The 19428-nt window shown below is 40.5% G+C and overlaps 1 protein-coding gene across 1 annotated transcript; it reads right to left on the bottom strand.

Annotated features, from left to right (window-relative positions):
• Positions 1 to 9151: 9151 nt before the first annotated feature.
• On the bottom strand, positions 9152 to 17194 carry LOC146681838 (sodium/myo-inositol cotransporter-like). The gene is made up of 5 exons (XM_085448681.1): positions 17144 to 17194; positions 12923 to 13851; positions 12639 to 12834; positions 11353 to 11480; positions 9152 to 11250 (listed from the first exon to the last, which is right to left on the bottom strand). Exons 2-5 carry the CDS (start codon positions 13548 to 13550, stop codon positions 10013 to 10015), a joined length of 2190 nt encoding a protein of 729 aa, XP_085304807.1. The 5' UTR covers positions 13551 to 13851; positions 17144 to 17194; the 3' UTR covers positions 9152 to 10012.
• Between the last annotated feature and the right edge of the window lie 2234 nt (positions 17195 to 19428).

Raw genomic sequence — 19428 nt, 5'->3', positions numbered from 1 at the left:
TTCCGGACTGCTAGTAATACTAGCAAACTTGGCAGACGCCTCTCGAATGTTATTAATCTAGAAATCGCGAGATTTTAGTAGTAGGTTGTCGCGATATCGCCGTTACACAAATATTCTAGCGGAGAATTAAGTAGATTTTCAGTTGCTTTTTTTCACTTGCTTTCAAAATCTTGGCACTCACATAAAACAAATATGATAATGCTTTTATCACACATCTTGCATTAGGTTGTGCCACACAATGTTTAAATTGCAATTTGTAATGTGGTCTGAGGCATTTGTGCAAGTTTCCCGACTGAAAAGCAATCAAGTCTGACAGAGGTCAGAGTGTACAATGCGCACATAATATAAATAAAAATGCATATATATATATATATATATATATATATATATATATATATATATATATATATATGGTTTATCCTTCAAGCTCGGGTCCTCTACCAGAGGCCTGGGAGCTTGAGGGTCCTGCGCAGTATCTTAGCTGTTCCCAGGACTGCGATGTTATTCCCGGGATCTGCTGGAGCCACTCGCCTAGCTTGGGAGTCACCGCACCTAGTGCTCCGATTACCACGGGGACCACCATTACCTTCACCCTCCACATCCTCTCGAGCTCTTCTCTGAGCCCTTGGTATTTCTCCAGCTTCTCGTGTTCCTTCTTCCTGATATTGCTGTCATTCAGAACCGCTACATCGATCACTACAGCCGTCTTCTTCTGTTTATCTACCACCACTATGTCCGGTTGGTTAGCCACCACCATTTTGTCCGTCTGTATCTGGAAGTCCCACAGGATCTTAGCTCAGTCATTCTCCACCACCCTTGGGGGCATCTCCCATTTTGACCTCGGGACTTCCAGGTTATACTCGGCACAGATGTTCCTGTACACTATGCCGGCCACTTGGTTATGGCGTTCCATGTATGCCTTGCCTGCTAGCATCTTGCACCCTGCTGTTATGTGCTGGATTGTCTCTGGGGCATCTTTACACAGCCTGCACCTGGGGTCTTGCCTGGTGTGATAGACCCCAGCCTCTATGGATCTTGTACTCAGAGCTTGTTCTTGTGCTGCCATGATTAGTGCCTCTGTGCTGTCTTTCAGTCCAGCTTTGTCCAGCCACTGGTAGGATTTCTGGATATCAGCCACCTCCTCTATCTGCCGGTGGTACATACCGTGCAGGGGCCTGTCCTTCCATGATGGTTCCTCGTCTCCCTCCTCTTTCTTGGGTTTCTGCTGCCTGAGGTATTCACTGAGCACTCGGTCAGTTGGGGCCATCTTCCCAATGTATTCTTGGATGTTCGTTGTCTCATCCTGGACTGTGGTGCTGACACTCACCAGTCCCCGGCCCCCTTCCTTCCGCTTAGCGTACAGCCTCAGGGTGCTGGACTTGGGGTGAAACCCTCCATGCATGGTAAGGAGCTTTCTTGTCTTTATGTCAGTGGCTTCTATCTCCTCCTTTGGCCAGCCTATTACCCCAGCAGGGTACCTGATCATGGGCAGGGCGTACGTGTTGATGGCCCGGATCTTGTTCTTACCATTCAGCTGACTCCTCAGGACTTGCCTGACCCTCTGCAGGTACTTGGTGGTTGCAGCCTTTCTAGCGGCCTCTTCATGGTTCCCATTTGCCTGCGGGATCCCCAGGTACTTGTAACTGTCCTCTATGTCTGCAATGTTGCCTTCTGGTAGTTCAATCCCCTCAGTTCTGACTACTTTCCCTCTCTTTGATACCATCCGACTACACTTCTCCAGTCCGAACGACATTCCAATGTCATTGCTGTATAGCCTGGTAGTGTGGATCAGTGAATCGATGTCTCGTTCACTCTTGGCATACAGCTTGATGTCATCCATGTACAGGAGGTGGCTGACAACTGCTCTGTTCCGTAGTCGGTATCCGTAGCCAGTCTTGTTAATGATCTCACTGAGGGGGTTCAGGCCTATGCAGAACAGCAGTGTTCTGCATATATATATATATATATATATATATATATATATATATATATATATATACACGCACACATTTATATATATATATAAATGACTCTTGTAAGTCATTGATTCATGCATTTCTAGCATTTTTAGCATCCTATCATATTTTTCTGTTTTTACTGTTTTCTCTAATTCACGACCCTTGCTCTTCTGCTTCTGTAACAACTGAAGCAGGGCTAATAAAGCAAATATATACATATGTCTGTAGGCCAAAATGAAAAAAACAAACAAACAAACAAATATATCAAGAAATGCCTATTTAATTCCATTTTATTTATATTGTGCCAAATTACAGCAACAGTTGCCTCAAGGCGCTTTATATTTTAATGTAAAGACCCTATATATAATACAAAGAAGACAGAGAAAACTCCAACAGTCATATGACCCCCTATGAGCAAAAGATTTGATGACAGTGGGAAGAGAAAGACGTTCTTTTAACAGGAAGAAATCTCCAGCAGAGCCAGGCTTAGGGAGGGGCGGCCATCTGCCACAACCGCTTGGAGTGAGGGAGGGAGAAACATGAGTAGGACAAAAGTTATAAAATAAAAAGCATTGAATTGTACATAACCTACACTCCCATTTAGGATCTTTGTCATGTCTGAACTGCACGTAGCTTTTATTATCTGCCTAGCTGTTTTGTTTAGTTAAAGTTTCATTTGTTGTTTAACCTACTTTAGCGTGACTCTGCTAATGTTATTTGTTGTCTAATAATGTAATAGGATTTCTGCCAGAGAGAAATATTGCATTATAGAGAGTGACAGCATGGTATGAAAGATTTCCTGTCTCTGTTGTTGTGGCAGCAGGGCCGAATCAGTCTGTCAGAGAAAATCCCTGTCTGCCAACAAGTGCTGCAGAGGGAGTTCAGGATTATCCATGATGGATAACTGTTTGTTCAGTGACATTCTCTGCAGCGCTCCTTCCAAAGTGTCCAGTTTGCAGACAGCTTTCATAATCAGTTTATTCCGTCTGGTAGTATGCTATACAAAGTATGCTGTGCTCGCCACAACTGAATGATATGAAATCAGTCTTCAATCTATCATTTTGCTGTACACATTAACGCATCTCTGCTTCCTCAGGAAATAGATGCTACTCAACCTCTTTTTGTGCTTAGCCTCTGTGCTGCTCTTCCAGTTCACCCTGTTGTCGACATAAAAGCCCAGGTACTCTTGTCGCGTGTCCCTCCTCTTCTTTCTGAAGTCGATCACCGTTTATCTGGTCTTATTCACATTTAGAAGCAAATTATACATTTCTCAAAACTCACTCTTTATTCCTCCTGCCCATCACCTTTGCATCTATCTGCTGCAGATTTGAGTATTTCTGTATGTGCCATGACTCCAAGTAGTACTGAATCAGGAATGAAGACAGCACAGTCTCCTTTGAGCTCCCGTACGGCACATCAGACAGACCACCTTCCAGTCTCGGATACTACAGCCCACTTGTCAGGCATTCAGCAACCCATGACCTATTGGATGTGTTACTGACATATCCTCATCAGTGTCCATTCTGGCACACTGATGTGGTAATTCATTGTACTATAACCTTCATTTCTCTAGTGAAAGCATTGTTTTCATTCAGCTTTATCAGCTCTCTATTTTGTGTTGTATTTTCTTCTCTTAATTTCTAATAAATGTGAGTCACTTTAAATAGACTCCATCAGGATCAATAGCACTGATTCTGGAGGAGCATCTGTGTAAAGCATCCCGTATATATCCCTGATTTAGTGTGCAACTTCTGGAATCACTTTAAAGAACTTGTGGCACAACTTGTTTAAAGATTCCGGACGCCCACACTCAACACTCAACACTTGACACTTGACGGCAAAGTCTTAGTAAAATTACTCAGAATCAAGTTGTGGGCTTTCCTTGAAATGAAAAAGCCTTAAAATGTGGGTTTGATTTAACATTAAGCGATTCAATAGAAACCCTTTCATGTCAATTCTGACAAAAAAAACAAACGTCAAAACAAACCTGAGTAAGAAAAGACAGGGTCACACACGATTGGGGGGGTGGTTAACCAAACTAAGACTCTACATGGATTCCCAGTATGTTGTTGGTTTTAAACCACAAAAAAAACACACACACAAAACGGTGCACACACATTTTGTTTTCTCTGTGGTTTTCAGACAGTTTCCATTAGGATACCAATTTACGGCCACCTCACATGCACACAGGATGTGTATGCAGTGACTATGAGGTGCTGTTAAAGAGTAGCCTCAACACTGCAAACATATTGAGATGTGTTTGTAGAAACATCGAGTCTGACTGCAACCAAGTCAAGCAAAGCTTCCGTAAACCATGCTGTATTTCTGTTCTGTAGTTGTACAGCTGTCTATTTTTAAGCTCCAAACTTGCAAAGTAAAATACTTGCAGCTTTGTGTCGATCAATTATTTCTTGATATGCTGTACTGGAAGGTAGGTATGTCTGAATTGATGGGCCCTCGTTTGCTATGCATTTGGTTAGTCTCTTGTAATACCCAAAATACAACATAACAAACATGAAGCACAGTTTGTTCATTCTAACAAGTTTCAAAGTCAATATTTGTTATGACCTCCTTTATTCTTTAACTCAGTCTGAACTCTCTTAGGCAGCTTTCTTTAAGTAGTCTTCAGGAATAGTTCTCCAGGCTTCTTGAAAGACATTCAAACCTCTTCTCTAGATGTTTCTGCCTTTTGTTCTCTTCTTTGTCAGGATGATCCCAAACTGCTTTAATAACGTTGAGGTCCAGGCTCTGGGGAGGCCAATCCATGACTCGTAGCATTTTTCATGTCTTTTCATGGAAAAGTATTGCTCAAGATCAAGAAAGTTTGATCCTGTTAGGGTTGAAGATGATTAAATAAAGCTCTTTTTATTATTTTTAGATACACAATGCAGTGTGCTCATAATCGAGTTGGTGTTCCGTGTTTTTAGGGTCAAAAGGTTCAAAAAGCGCTATGACTGCGCTGAAATATTGAAGAGTTGACGTAGTAGCGTAGAGGGTTTTGCAGCATGCTTACACATCACTGATAATGGTTATAAGGATATTCTCTGGGCCAAAGGGAGTCTGAACAAAATGTCATGAACTAGATATTAGAATCAGTAATATTAAAATGATCGCAGTACAAAAAAAAATTGTCGGAGTACAAAAACTGATCATCCTTGATGTGAGGGAGGCTGTTGTGTTCACATCACGGTCCAGCGCTGCAACTTGTAATCAGTCATCTATTTATACTGACATTATCTTGGTTAACACTAAATTGCATAGTGGCCACAACTGAGGTGTAATAAAGCCGAACATACTGAATGAGAGAGGAAAAAATAACCTAAACTTATGTGCGTTGGCTTGTGTGACAACTACCCCCAGTAACTTTCCACTTCCAGTCTGTAACTTTCCACTGTAGTAGAGGCCGCTGTTAATTTACTTAACTGAGTGTTGGCATGCTTGTTGTTGTGGCTTTAGCGTATGCAGTTTGCTTCACGCACCATGACCTGGTTGCTCCTTGTTTGACATTGTTTTCTTTAGACAGCTCAATGTTTGCTGGTTTTATAGTAGCTCAAACATTTAAGAACCTCATGTCCATGTTTCTAATGAATTACTATCACAATATCCGTCACAACAGCTGATAATAAGCACATTTACAGTGTAAACCTGAAGTGTATTATGACAGTTAAGAGGTTTATTTAGTAGTTCGTCATATTATTTCAATATGTTAACATTCATCATTCACAGTAAAGTATAGGTGAGGCTCATAGGTGTCATTAGTTATGCAGAAGTCAGCAGAATGAAGGTTTTTACTCAGTGATCCTGCAAGAAAGATTTCTGTTCTCAAGAAACAAGTATGTGTTTAAATTGTCACAGCTACAGTTAAAATAGCAACCTGAGGAAAAACACCTAAATTCACCACAACCCAGGAACATATTTGTGCCAGTTTATCTTGTTAATATTTCACTATGCATGTGAAAATTGAGGCCTTCAGTACATTGAAGTGCAGCCAACACTTGTTGGAGTATTGCAGTGTCAACAAAAGTGGTAGAAAGATGCCCGGCTTGGGTGTTCTTGGTTGAGCTGGTTGCAGGAATAACGCGAGTGGTAATATTGCTGGAAATTAATCCATCTGCTGGATGTCTGTCTTAAAATTATGTTCTGTAGTTATAAACAGATATAACCCACATGTTCCCCTCATTCTCAATAAAGCAAATCAGGTCAAAGAAAGCTTGTAAAGTTTGCAGTGTTCACCAGTTTCCAGCCACTGCGCACCATTAACATGTGATAGTCCTGATATATACACACATAAATACTTAAACCCTCAGTGTGCTTAAAATGGCAATTACATTAGGCAAAGATCAATTTATAAAAGAATTATATAAAAGACACTTGTTTTTAGTAGTTCGTTTTTTAAAAAGTTTTTATTGTAAAATATGCTTTTAAAGAACTTACTAGTGGTAAACTTTAAATCTGTACAACTTTCAATCAGTGTCTTAAAAAAATAAAATAAATTGTTTTAATTTTTGTCCGACTTAATCTGTTGCTGTTTAAGTGCTCAGTGCTAAATAATATAATGGAAATATTGCAATATAAGTATGTCCTATCTTTAAATTGATGATCAGGGTCAGCAAAACTTCTTACAATTTGACATCTTTTAATTCACAATTAATTAATTAATTTGTGATTAAAGTAAGTGCAAGGCACCCTTTGAGTTCTGCATATGTGTACAGGTAAAATAAAACATGACCATCACACCAAATGCTTTTCCCAACTCAAATATGTATCAAGTACTAATCCAGGTGTCATGATCGTATGTCTTGGAAGTAAAAACAGCTAAAAACAACAGAATTACCTACATTTCCATTTAAATGAAAAGATGTAGGCACAGTCAATTTCAGCCATTCACATTCATTATGAATATCATGAACACATTCCCATTGGCATTAATTCAAAATTACGCGATTGTATCTGTAGCATACAACAAAAACAAATCAATTTATGTTTTCAACTGACATCATCAAGTGTACAGTGTTATAAATGTGGCACTATGGAAAACACACCTCATGTACCTATATGCAAATGAGTACGGGACAATAAAACCTAATTGCCTTGAAGCGACTGTTGTTGTGATTTGGCGCTATATAAATAAAATGTAATTTATAAAATTGTGCTAGTAGCTCATTGACAGCTTCATATTTTTTGTAAAAGCTGATTTACAACTAAAGCAAGTTTACTAATGACCTGTGTAAATCATACACTGACAAGCAGTCATTGTAAAAACACAAGGTGCATTAAAATAAACTTTGTACTTATACAACAGTGCACTTTGAGTCATTATTTGCACATTTACTCATGTTAGTTCAGAATAAAAAATCCAAATGAATTAAAATAATTTATACGTATAGCCACACACTTCAATGCAGTGCTTTGGACTGATACACGCCAAGTCATCAGCGAATAAGATCCTGGAAATCATTCCTGGAATCATGATCACATAGGATACATCAGTAAGACAATTAGTGAGTATAGAGTCAGAAAATATAAATTTACTATAAAATGTTACATTAGATTATGTATTTATTTCGGTCAAACTCTACTTTCTGAAATCACATTTTTCTTCTTTTGTATTTTTGTATTTGTATTTTCCCAACAGCCTAACACAGCGGCTCCCAAACTTTTTTTGCTGGGCCCCCCTTTGTTTTACAAGAAAAATGTTCGCGCCCCCCCCTCGCACGCGCACACGCACTAACACATCCTCCAACCACACACACCCATCTTTAGCTCCATTGCAGTTTCTTTCACACCTCAAACATTTAGTAAACAATTAAGCAAATACAAGTAATCTGCAATAAATTACAGGTAGTAAGAAAATAAACTACTAACTCTTTTACGCTGCGTCCACACATGTTGTTTTTTTCCTGTGTAATAATATTCAACATTGCTATCAATACATTTTTCAAAAAATGCCTCTCTGTGCAAAATGGGTTTAAAAACATAAACAGCTGTGAGATACTGTTTGTCTGTGATTTGAACCGGGGGAACAAATCGTGGCAGGATCAGCCTGATGTTATTTGTATCCAGCAGTAACTTTACTGTATAAAGAGCTAACATCTCCAAAATGTCAGGAGTAGTTAGTCATTACAACAAGTGATTGTGAACTAAAAATCAAGAACGTGGGATCCTGTTTGTCCGTGATTTGGAGAGCCTAGCGCTGCTCCTGATCCCCTGCAGAAAACCAATTCTGCAGAGGAGAGCTACCTCGGCACTTGTGCAGGTGAAACCAAAGGGAAGATTTGCTTCACCATATTTTCTAGTCTTTGGCTTAGAATGAAGTTGGTTTGGAAACATTCAGCTATGCTTCATCTCCTGATTTGCGTTTGTGGAGGCGCCAGTGCTAGCAGTGTTTTTTTGTTTTTTTTTTTCTTTTCATACCACGCCCCCCCTGCAATGGTTCCCCCACTTTGGGAAGGTCTGGCCTAACACATGACGTGATTTTTTATTATATAGGTGTCACGGGGTCCCCTTCCAGACCTCTCCCGGACAAACACAGGCGTAGTCGGTAAGGTATTAGTGTGGATACTTTATTTGAAACGGCCTCCCCAGTGCATAAAAAGATGGTTGCATAGACATAAAACTGAGATCCGCGCTACACAGCCTGTATGTTACAACACACACCCCTTCATATCCGGCTCGCCGTCTCTTATATCCCGTAACCCCTCCCCCTTGGCGTCACCACCAATTCTTTATTCTAACTTTAATCCCCGTCTCCCTCCCCCAGAATTTCTTTTTCATTATACACTCACAAAACATATACATTGATACAGGCTCTCAACTATTTCCCGGAAGTCTACCCGACTTCATATACACATTAACGGCCCACGTAATGAGGCCATTCTCATGACGGTCCAGACACACGTGAACTCATTATTTAAACCCCACACCCCCATACCATCGGCTTGCGTCACCCTGCACGATTGGCGATCCCCCGCACGTCTCCCCGACCGACGCCCTTAACAAGTAAGTGGGAACCAAAATCTAGCCACCCCCGATGCGGCTCACAACTTGCTCCTCACCCCTTTTATTCCTCTACTCGGTCGTCAGAAAGATACGCCGCCCCGGGTGCCAAATCGAACTAATGGTGGCGATCAAATGGTGGCGGTGCCATACTCAGCGGACTCTGCCTTGAGACGGGTCACTCCGTCACAATAGGCTAAAGGCAAAACATCAGAGCTTTTCTCTCTACAAAAAACTAAAACCATGTAAAGCACCAGCTTGGTGTTTTACAGTATTGTACCTACATACTCTAGGTACAATATCTAGAGCAGCGGTCCACAACCTTTTGACATTAAACCACAGACCGGTTTAATGTCAGACAATATTTTCACGAACCGGCCTTTAAGGTGTCGCGGATAAGTTAAACACAATAAAATGATACGACCAAGACAAAAACGGTGGTATTTTGAAAATATAATAATGAACGCGAATTCACTGTGTAACTTTATTAGCAGCGTCCTCCTGAAATGCGCCAAACTCATTGGACCTCTCTGTCCCTTAATGCTCTCTGGTCGCTATGGTAACATGTAAATATTTCTTTCAAAATAAGGGACACAACTATAACACGGGAAAAGACCCAGGGAAACCGAGTTAATGATAAAAAACCCTTAAAACCGTAAATTTCACACCGGAGCCTCAACTCTCGCGGCCCGGTACCAAACGACTCACGGACGGGTCCATGGCCCGGTGGTTGGGGACCGCTGACCTACAGTATATGTGTATGCATGCATATACCCAGCACAACAAAAATATACGAAAGGCAACGTGGGTAAATGCTTTTTAAAGGGTTTCACTTTGTCACATATATATGGGCATCTAAGTGTATTGCCAACAAGTACATCTCAAACTCTACCATCTTTTGAATATTGAATAACAAAATAAAATATGGTAGCCCCATTCTTTTTGTATCCTTAAAATGTGGCTTTTGTTCATTTGTGTGATGGGTAATTAACTGTATCAAACATGCCTGTTCTGTATTTCTTGGACAAATCTGGCCTTCTGTTTGGAAATAACTGAACCTATAAGGAGAAATAGATGAAGAGAAAGATCCCAACTGAGCAAACCACCACCAGTGTGATGTTTAAGATGATTCTGGTCGTTGGAAGTTCATAGAGAAGCTCCTCCACCATCTTCTCCTGTTCTTGAACTGTTATGACCTGATCTTTGGACAATTCCTCCTTGAATCCACAAAACCAATCCAAAACCTTAATACAACATCCACGCTCCTCTTTTGCGTCCCCTGCTCCACAGCTCTCGTCTTCCTCCTCCACTCCTCTTCTTTCCTCATTTTCTACCATTTTGGAGCCTGAACTCTGAGCACAGCCACCATTCTGTACTGAATAGATTGTTTCTATATCACTTGCTGTGACATTATTGCTGCTTCCTGATTGGCCATTTTCAAGATTTGTCTCAGAGCCATTGAGCAAGTTTGGGTCCTTGTGACACTTTTCTTCACCAAGAACACCATTTCCATTAAAGGCTGAGTGATTTAGGGGTTTCAAAACATTGACGTCTTTTTCAGCATTTCTTTCTTGATTTTTTAGCTTCTTTCTCTTGTTTAGTCCCCAGAGAGTAGTGGTTTGGATTTGTCCCTCTTCGGGTGGAGGAGTGCAGAGACTCACAACAACAGCCACCAGAGATGATATCCAAAACAAGATGGCTGCCACATACATGTAATGGATATCTTTGATGAAGGATGGGCGTTCATCAGGCTGATCGCAGAGTGGCTCTCGATAAACAAATGCCAAAGCCAAACGGAGAGCTCCAAGGAAAAACCCTACCATCCCTCCCCAAAAGGCACCTGTCTCATTACAACGACGCCACAGGATGCCAAGCAGGAAGAGAGCCGCTATGGGCGGAGTCAGATAATCTGATACTTCTTGGATGTAGTAGAATATCTGGCCTCCCTGCATTTCAATGATCACAGGCACCCAGGCGATGCTTATGATCACCATGAAAAGGACAAACAGCCTGCCTACTATCATCAGCTCTCTGGACGACGCCTGCTTTCGTAGCATCTTGTAAATATCTAGGGTAAAGATGGTGCTTGCAGAATTAAAGATAGAGTCCAAGTCGCTCATTAGAGCTGCAATCATAACAGCCATCATCAACCCGCGGAGACCGACGGGCATTACTGACATGACGAGCCTTGGGTAAGCCACATTGCTGCAGCCAGCTGCAGAGCCACACACTTCAATGCAGTGCTCTGGACTGATACATGCCAAGTCATCAGCGAATAAGATCCTGGAAATCATTCCTGGAATCATGATCACATAGGATACATCAGTAAGACAATTAGTGAGTATAGAGTCAGAATTTTATCTGTGTAAGATATTCATAGGGTGGTTAATGTCTCTACCTGGGATGACAATGATAAACATTGGCAGGATTTTGAGGAAACCGGCCATGATTGTTGACCCTTTGGCATGAGCAATATTTTTTGCTGCCAGAACCCGCTGAACAATCACCTGATCTGCACACCAGTACCTGGAGCACATAGACACAAAAATTAGTCTGCTAATTGGTACTCACCTCTATTTAGTATACTCTGGACTACCTGTGCCATTTGTAATGACCCCAAAAGTCAGCTTTGTGAGAACTATTCTAGGGACATTTCTGAGACCGTGCTTGTTCTGTGGCTCCACAGAGGGTCTCTCAGTCAGTCTTTCACCTCAGATCTCACAGTCTAATAAATCATGAAACATTTTCATTGAAAAAAAAAAAAAAAGTATGTTGACACTGAAATGACTTTATAGGTCAATCATTGACCACTGAGATATTTAAAGCCTTTATTGGACTTTCAGTGATGTTAGAGAAAAAGAATGAGAACTAAACATCATTAGAATTTCCATCCATCCATTTTATTCCACTCTTCCAATTTAGGGTTGCGGTGGTTTACAACCTATCCCAGTTGCCATAGCGCATGACGCAGGTTATACGCTGGACAGGTCACCATTCTGTCACAGGTGTAATTCAGGGAGACAGACAACCATTTACACTCACATTCACTCCTATAGCCAATTAACAATCACAAACTAACCCCACTAAGTGCATGTCTTTGGACTGTGGGAGGAAACTGGAGTACCCACAAAGAAAGATTTCTCAATTGTCAGATTTAACTGCTTGAAACTGACCTTACTGCCAATAATGCCAACCTGAGGAGTGTGGATTCTTGCTCCATGGCTTGAACCAAACCACGGACCTTCTTACTGTGAAGAAGCACCACTCAATTTATATGTGTTGCCTCTACTTTAAGAATTTCTAACTGTATAATTCATTGTTTTTTTTGAGGAAAATAAATCATATGCAACATGTGTGCAAGGTCCTGGCTGCGATGCCAGCGAGCAACCAGGACCTTGCACACATGTTGCATGGTTGATTAGCATACTTGCCCTGAGGGTAGCACTACAAAAAATTAAATGAAGCATGCAAAGCCAAGGAGCAAGAATAAATGCTCCTCCGGGCAGCATTTCATGGTAACAAATTCAGTCTACTTTTACTTAAAGCAATCAAATCTAACAGGTGGCAAAAGAAGAAAAACACCTGGCTCAGAGTAAATCTTTTAGGGATATCGAGTGTTTAAACACACAAGGCTGTACAAAACCGTATTGGTAAGGAAATTAGTCTTAAAAGAAATAGCATTACCAAATAGAGGCAGGAGTCTGGCCGAGTAAGAAACCAAGCCATGGCAGGTCTGGATCCTGGGCCTCTCGGAGGATCTTCAGACTATCTGGCTTCGGAGTGGCATGGTTATAGCAGGACTCAGAATACGTCAGATTGGGTGAAGACAGCAAGATGGCACTGATGTTTGGAGTGGCCTCCATGTAACCGTGTCTCACACCTTACAAAGACATGCCAAAACACGGTTAAGCATTTTTTAGTTAAACAATTGACATAAATTCATGAATGCATGAAAGAGAAACAAGGACCTTCGAACCCTCCCACTTTGAAGAGGCTGATGCCTGTCAGACAGAGGGCCCCAGCAATCATGAGGAATGCTTGAACTGTGTCTGTGTAGATAACAGCAACCAGACCTCCGGAGATGGTCAGCAGAGCTGTCATGGCGATGAGGAGGAGGATGGACAGATAGAGGTTCCAACCTAAGGATTCTTTGATGAACAAGGCTCCAGAATAGAGATCCACAGACAGCTTGGTGAAGATGTAAAGGACAAGAGATAAAGCAGCAAAGTACACCTTCAGTCGATTCCCCCCATATCTCTTGGACAGGTACTCTGGCATAGTGTAGATGCCACACTGGATATAGACTGGAATGAACACCCAGCCTAAAAACTGGAGCAGTAATACAGCATTGAGCTCCCATGCAGCCACGCTGAGACCGCTAGCAGCGCCTGATCCAGCCAATCCAATGAAGTGCTCACTTCCTATGTTACTGACAAATAGAGAAGCTCCCACAGCTGCCCAGTTCATCGAACGCCCCGCCAGGAAGTAGCCGCTCACTGTGTTCCTATTGGCTTTCCACATTGCAAGGAAGCCAATCCCTAACACCAGGATGAAGTAGATCGCTACAACGATCATGTCCGCTGCTTCCATGGCCATGTTTAAAACCTGTTATGGCTGTATGACAGAAATAAACTAAATGTGCCCAATGGCGAATTTGCGACACGGCTTAGAACACTTCTGTCTACAGTCATCTATATCTTCTTACATACACAGACAGTGTAAGACGTTTATGAAAGAGACATCTGAAACATTTGCATCCGTGTCTAAGGAATTACTTCAAGCACTCTTGACTTTTTGATCCTTGGTAGTTAGATCTGGAAATCTGTGCAAGCTGTGGTTTGGCAGCACACAGGATGGCATTGAGTTGTTCCTTGGTTTTACAGAAGAAGTGCAATTCCTGCAACAAGATGAACAAAACACGAACAAGATGCATGACCAAAGCAATGCAAAAACATGTGAACAGTTTAAAATGGCTGATAAAACAAGGAGACAATATTTGATAGCGTGGCCAAGCGGTCTAAGGCACTGGATTAAGGCTCCAGTCTCTTTAGGGGCATGGTTTCAAATCCCACTGCTGCCATGAATAGGTGTGTTTTAATTCTTGTTTTGTTTTTTTAAATGAATTTCCCACAGGAACCCACCAAGGGATTAATACATTTTTATCTCTCCCTCTGTCTCTCTCGATCTAGACTAGGACACTTCTTTGCAGTCTAGATAAGCTGTAAAAGGTTGCAAAATGTGGTGAAATTGTGGTTCTTTTGTCTCAAAACCCAAGCATTAATTCTTGTTTTTAAAAAGCTGACTGAACTGCAGTGGAGTTAACTGTAAATCTGGCTGCCATATTCAATGTGTACACATGCAGAAATGCTCCAGAAATCATGTAAGATATTGTGTTCCCTAAACCTTGCAATCTGTTCAGTGTAAGAGAAGTGGTGCAGTCAGTGGTTGAACCTTTCAGAGCTTAAGTCGTCATCCTAAGTTGGTCACCTATTAATTTTAGCCTCTTACTTTAACACTGCCAGCTAATAGAGCTAATAGAGACATTTTTTGGAAGAATGATCATATTGCATAAAGATTTGCCATAAAAATATTTGCTGGTATTTCAACTGTTGTAAATGAGTTGTTGGTACGGTGGCCCTGAGAGGCCAAACGGACTGCAACTTAAGAAAACACCAGTAATAACAAAAAAAAAAAAAAAAAAAAGCACACAAAACACAACGGAAATAGGAAAAGAGAAAACAGATTTCCAAACGCACAAGGGAAGCGTTTCTGGGGAGACAATAACCCAACGGACCAGTTGCAGGAACCAAAATATGCTAAGAATTGTGCTGGGAGACACTTAAAAGAAGTGGAGGATCTATCGGTTTTGTGATGAAAGAAAAGATGAGAGGTAAGTGTGTTAGCCCAACTATTAGCCTAAAAATCCATCATCAGTATTATATGAATCATGATAAAACACAGCTACCATGTTATGGGTTCCTGCAACTGGTCCGTTGGGTTATTGTCTCCCCAGAAACACTTCCCTTGTGTTTTTTCCTATTTCTTTTTTTTGCTTTTCATATTTCTGTGTTCTTTTTTCCTATTTCCGTTGTTTTTTCCTATTTCCGTTGTCATTTTTCCCATTACCATTATGTTTTGTGTGCTTTTGCAGCGTTTTTCTTATTGCTGGTGTTTTCTTAAGTTTCATAAATAGCATTGAGTCATTTTCAGTCAGAAATAAAACTTTTGTCAGAAACTGCAATCAGTTTTTGGTAAAGTGAGTGTTATATATCCTCCATTTGTAAGTAAAAGACCAAGAGGGTAGTGGAAATGGCAAGGAATACAAAATAAAAATTCTATAAAGATATTCTCAGTGGCCGACAAGGACTAGATGGATTATAATGTAAGTAAAGTAATGCAGACTCATTATTGTACTTACAAAACAGGTAATTTCTTTATTTATTATGCAACCCCTTTATAAATTCAGTCCACACTGCAAAATATGTGTTGATATAAGCAGAGATGTTAGACAATGGGTGTCAAACATAAGGGCTGGGGGCCAGAATCAGCCTGACACAGAATCTTTGGAACATGTGAACAAGGGCATAAATTTTGGTCTGTATTCTGATAAATTTTACAACTTGCCCTGTTTCGCCTAATAAGGACCTCCACAGCAACTGCTCATACTACTCCAACATAACTGAGCAACTGACAAATCTGATCTAATATAGAAATTACACAATAAGAAATCTGCCATTTTTTGTGAATTTACAGAAACTTTGTTTTATACTGACAGGACAATCTGAGCAATGAGCTACCAGAACTTTTTTTGTAATTTTCCACATTTATTTCTTACAATTTAAACCCAACCAGTCATGGTGACAGACTTCTTTCATTTAATACATTGGCATTTCTTTATCCTGTAGATAAACAGAGACATACTGTTGACATTACAATTCTTTTTCTTATATCAACATATCTCAGAGATTAAATGTGCAGTTAAACACTGAGAGAAATGGGAGTCTCACTGGTCTGGTCCACTTAAGGCGGGTTCTAAGGAAAGCTGGTGTGCAGTTATGATAGAGGGAAGATGCATGCATGCACCAGCATTGCTTTGTTACATTGGGATAACAGGCTGTAAGACAGGCTGAATTTTACAGAAGTGATGTGTATGTCAGCTGCTGCTATCTAGTAACAACTGCAAATCCTTTCAGTAAGCAAAGCAATCACAACCCATGATGCGGGACTGTAGTATGAGGGTCCTGCATCAGGGCCGGTGTTTGTGTTTGCTGTTTTTGTTGCGGTGCTCTGATCTGAATCGGAAGGTCTTTGTGAAAACAAAATTTCATGTACATAGGAGACCTAGTGCATTTCCAGGTAGCAAGTTTACTCTTGCATCAGAGTCAATATTAAATTGAAATAATTAGCACATGGTTAACCAGAGTCTTGAGGGAAAGGCTAAGGAAACATCTTTTATTTCCAGCTTTCTCAGACTTGATTATATTTGCCCCCTTTTCAGGAAACATAGTTACCCAATTTTAGACCTGATTCACTTCACTTCTTAAAAATACTCTTGAGCACTCTGGAGGACTTTATGACAGGAACCTCTCAGTACTCCTGTGCTGTGCTTCATGCTGGTTCTTTTGGTTATGATTTATCTGTTGATAATACTTCAAAACACCTCTTTGTTCTCAAATTAAAATCATAAGTAGCGTTTGATGTTGCAATATAACCAAATAATACACTATGTTACATTCTGAAACAGTTCCTGTCACTCTGCTTTCTGCCACTTTATACTTCTGTTTTGTTCTTTAGCTTTAATTCAAAAGGACCTTAAAAGGCATAATTACCTGCTTTATTTAATTTGTATGATTTACAGTGTCGTAGTTAATTTCTAATAAAAATATTTCCTGTTCTGTTATTAATATTAGGCGTATAATACGGGTTATTAGTTGTCACACTTTACTATATTATCACAGTCTCTGTTTCCATCCATAATCCTGGGCCATTTGTCTCAGTGTCCTGTCATATCCTCTTACAGTCTACTACTTTTTGAATGAAGCAGCACGGTGTTCCTACAAGTCTTTTATTAATTCCACACGTATTTCATTCGCAGCATACGTTCATTTGCATTAGCAGTAAATATGAAGAGGTAAAAAAAGTTCCTGAATGTTTTCGAAGCTTCGGTTTAAAGAAAAGCTCAGACTCACCTGTTTCCTCTCTGAGTGTCTCCCGGGTTTAACGTTAAACTGCCGTTTAACTACCGGACCGGTCCGACCGGTCTGAGCGCAACGCCGCACGGAGCTCTCCTCGGCGCAGCGAGGAGACTGAAGGCACCGCGAGACTCCGCCCACAGCAGCATCGTCGCCTTTAGGTTCGAGGAGGAAGTGTGGGGGCGCTCGTGGTGTGCAGGTGCTTTCCACTGAGTGCGCTGTAAGCATGTACATACAGGTTCAGCATTACTGACACCGATTCTATGTAGGACAGAGCAGTGGGGCACGTTAATGAAATAAATCATCATCAATTTTCAAATTCTAAACACATTTTAAGGAGCCAATTTTAAATCACTGTTTTTACTCTCCACAGTAATTTATGTGTTTATTCATATGCTTGTTATTTGTCTGTCACGTGACAGTCAACACAAAAAAGTTATTTTTGTGCATATTTGAGGTAAATTATTTCATTAAAAATGCGAATAATTTACTGCAGTTAAAAGGGATACATTTTGAACTCCTGATAGGTATATTGTATTCTAATTTATTCTATTGTGTACAGTTGTGTACTGTATTTATTCTATTATATTCTAATTTTTCTTCATTACTTTTGCACTGTCCACTTCCTGCTGTGACAAAACAAATTTCCCACATGTGGGACTAGTAAAGGTTATCCTATAGAAGCAAAATGGTAAATGGCCTGTATTTGTACAGCGCTTTATTTAGTCCCTAAGGACCCCAAAGTGCTTCACACATTCAGTCATCCACCTCACACACTGGTGATGGCAGCTACGTTGTAGCCACAGTTGCCCTGGGGCGCACTGACAGAGGCGAGGTTGCCAAACACTGGCGCCACCGGGCCCTCTGACCACCACCAGTACACAACGGGTGAAGTCTCTTGCGCAAGGACACAATGACCAAGACTCAAACCGGCAACCTTCCGATTACAAGACGAACTGCCAACTCTTGAGCCACGATCGCCCAAAATATCAATCCTGGTGCTCTAGTATTGATCAAATACCAGTGCCAGCGTTGGTAGTGATACTATCGATGTTTGGATGAACGCACGTGCCTCCAGTAAGGAATTGAATTCACTAACTAACTATTTGTTTGATTCATGATAAACAAAAAACTAAGGACCGAGGAGTCTCTTGGTGGATTTTTGGATATTTTGCACTTGCTTTAAATTGAAGATGTGATTAATGACAATGTGAGTCACAGCGAGTGTTTCAGTGATTAATTCAGGAGAAAATTGTGTAGTAATATCAAAATAAGTTAACTTCTTTCCCTGTCAAACTATTTAGTAGTTGCAACAGTCATTAAAACTAGCTTATATGTTAATGATCATGACAAAGTTATCGTCTTTGAATCTAATCTGCACATTTTGTTTGCCTTTAAACTTTGGGGTATTTTCAAAACTTGTCTTTAAGATAGTCAATCACAGATTTATGACTTCTGACTGAACTGTGGATTCTATACGTAATGCATTTTTTAACTGGGTGTAGTCTAGATCAAATCTCACATTAAAGCCTAATAAAACACACTTTGTACTTGGAATCTATAAAGCATTGTTAGGCTATGAAAGTAGTTTAGTTAGTGTGGAAAAGGGAAGTGTTTATTTTGCAACCAAAATTTTCATTTATCCAGATAACTCTAAATTTCCTGCTGTACGAAACACCCCTTATGGCTTTGGATATATTTCAAAACACAATCCTTTTTTGTGAAACCATTCACAGTTTATTGTATCCTGTCTTATTTAAGAAGTAAAAATGTATATAATATTACACAAGAGTCATTGGGACCTGTCAGCAGTACCTATGGTCCCACACTAGGGAGAAGACTGTATTCTAACTTTGTGGATGGCATCTGCCTTCTTGAAGATATTATTAAAACTGCAAAGGACCTCCTACACCACGTAGAAAGTGCCACCCAGGGTACCACTCTACTCCTTAACAAATCAAGGACTTAGTTCATGTATACTAACCCAACTGATTAGTTCTACTCGGCAAGAACGGCTCTACCATTGAATAAGCAGATGATTTCAAATACCTTGGCAATGACATTGGCAATGCTCACGATATCAGTTGCCAGACTGGTCAAGCTTGGGGAACTTAACTCATGATGTCTTTCCAAGGTGTGTAATTCAAAGGTTAATTAGACTTAAAGTGTTCAAGTGAGTTGAGGCGATTCTGCTCTATGGGTCTGAATTATAAACCTGACTAAATCACTGAGCAAGAAACTGGGTGGAAGCTATACTCCCCTCCTTTGTGCCACCATAAATG

This window comes from Copadichromis virginalis, linkage group LG23 (assembly GCF_057382275.1).
Source record: "Copadichromis virginalis isolate Kocher_CV1m ecotype Utaka linkage group LG23, C_Virginalis_male_GT1.1, whole genome shotgun sequence".
Lineage (NCBI taxonomy): Eukaryota > Metazoa > Chordata > Actinopteri > Cichliformes > Cichlidae > Copadichromis > Copadichromis virginalis.
The sequence above is the reverse complement of the archived record's forward strand: the minus strand, read 5'-3'. Positions and strand labels throughout refer to the sequence as shown.

Bases quoted from the DNA above. Each gene is read 5' to 3' on its own strand.
- LOC146681838 (XM_085448681.1), bottom strand. From the start codon at position 13,550: ATGGCCATGGAAGCAGCGGACATGATCGTTGTAGCGATCTACTTCATC. The intron at 11,481-12,638 runs GTAATGCTATTT...TATGTGCTCCAG, and splicing joins CAGACTCCTGCCTCTATTTG to GTACTGGTGTGCAGATCAGG. The intron at 11,251-11,352 runs GTAGAGACATTA...TCATGATTCCAG, and splicing joins GTTTATCATTGTCATCCCAG to GAATGATTTCCAGGATCTTA.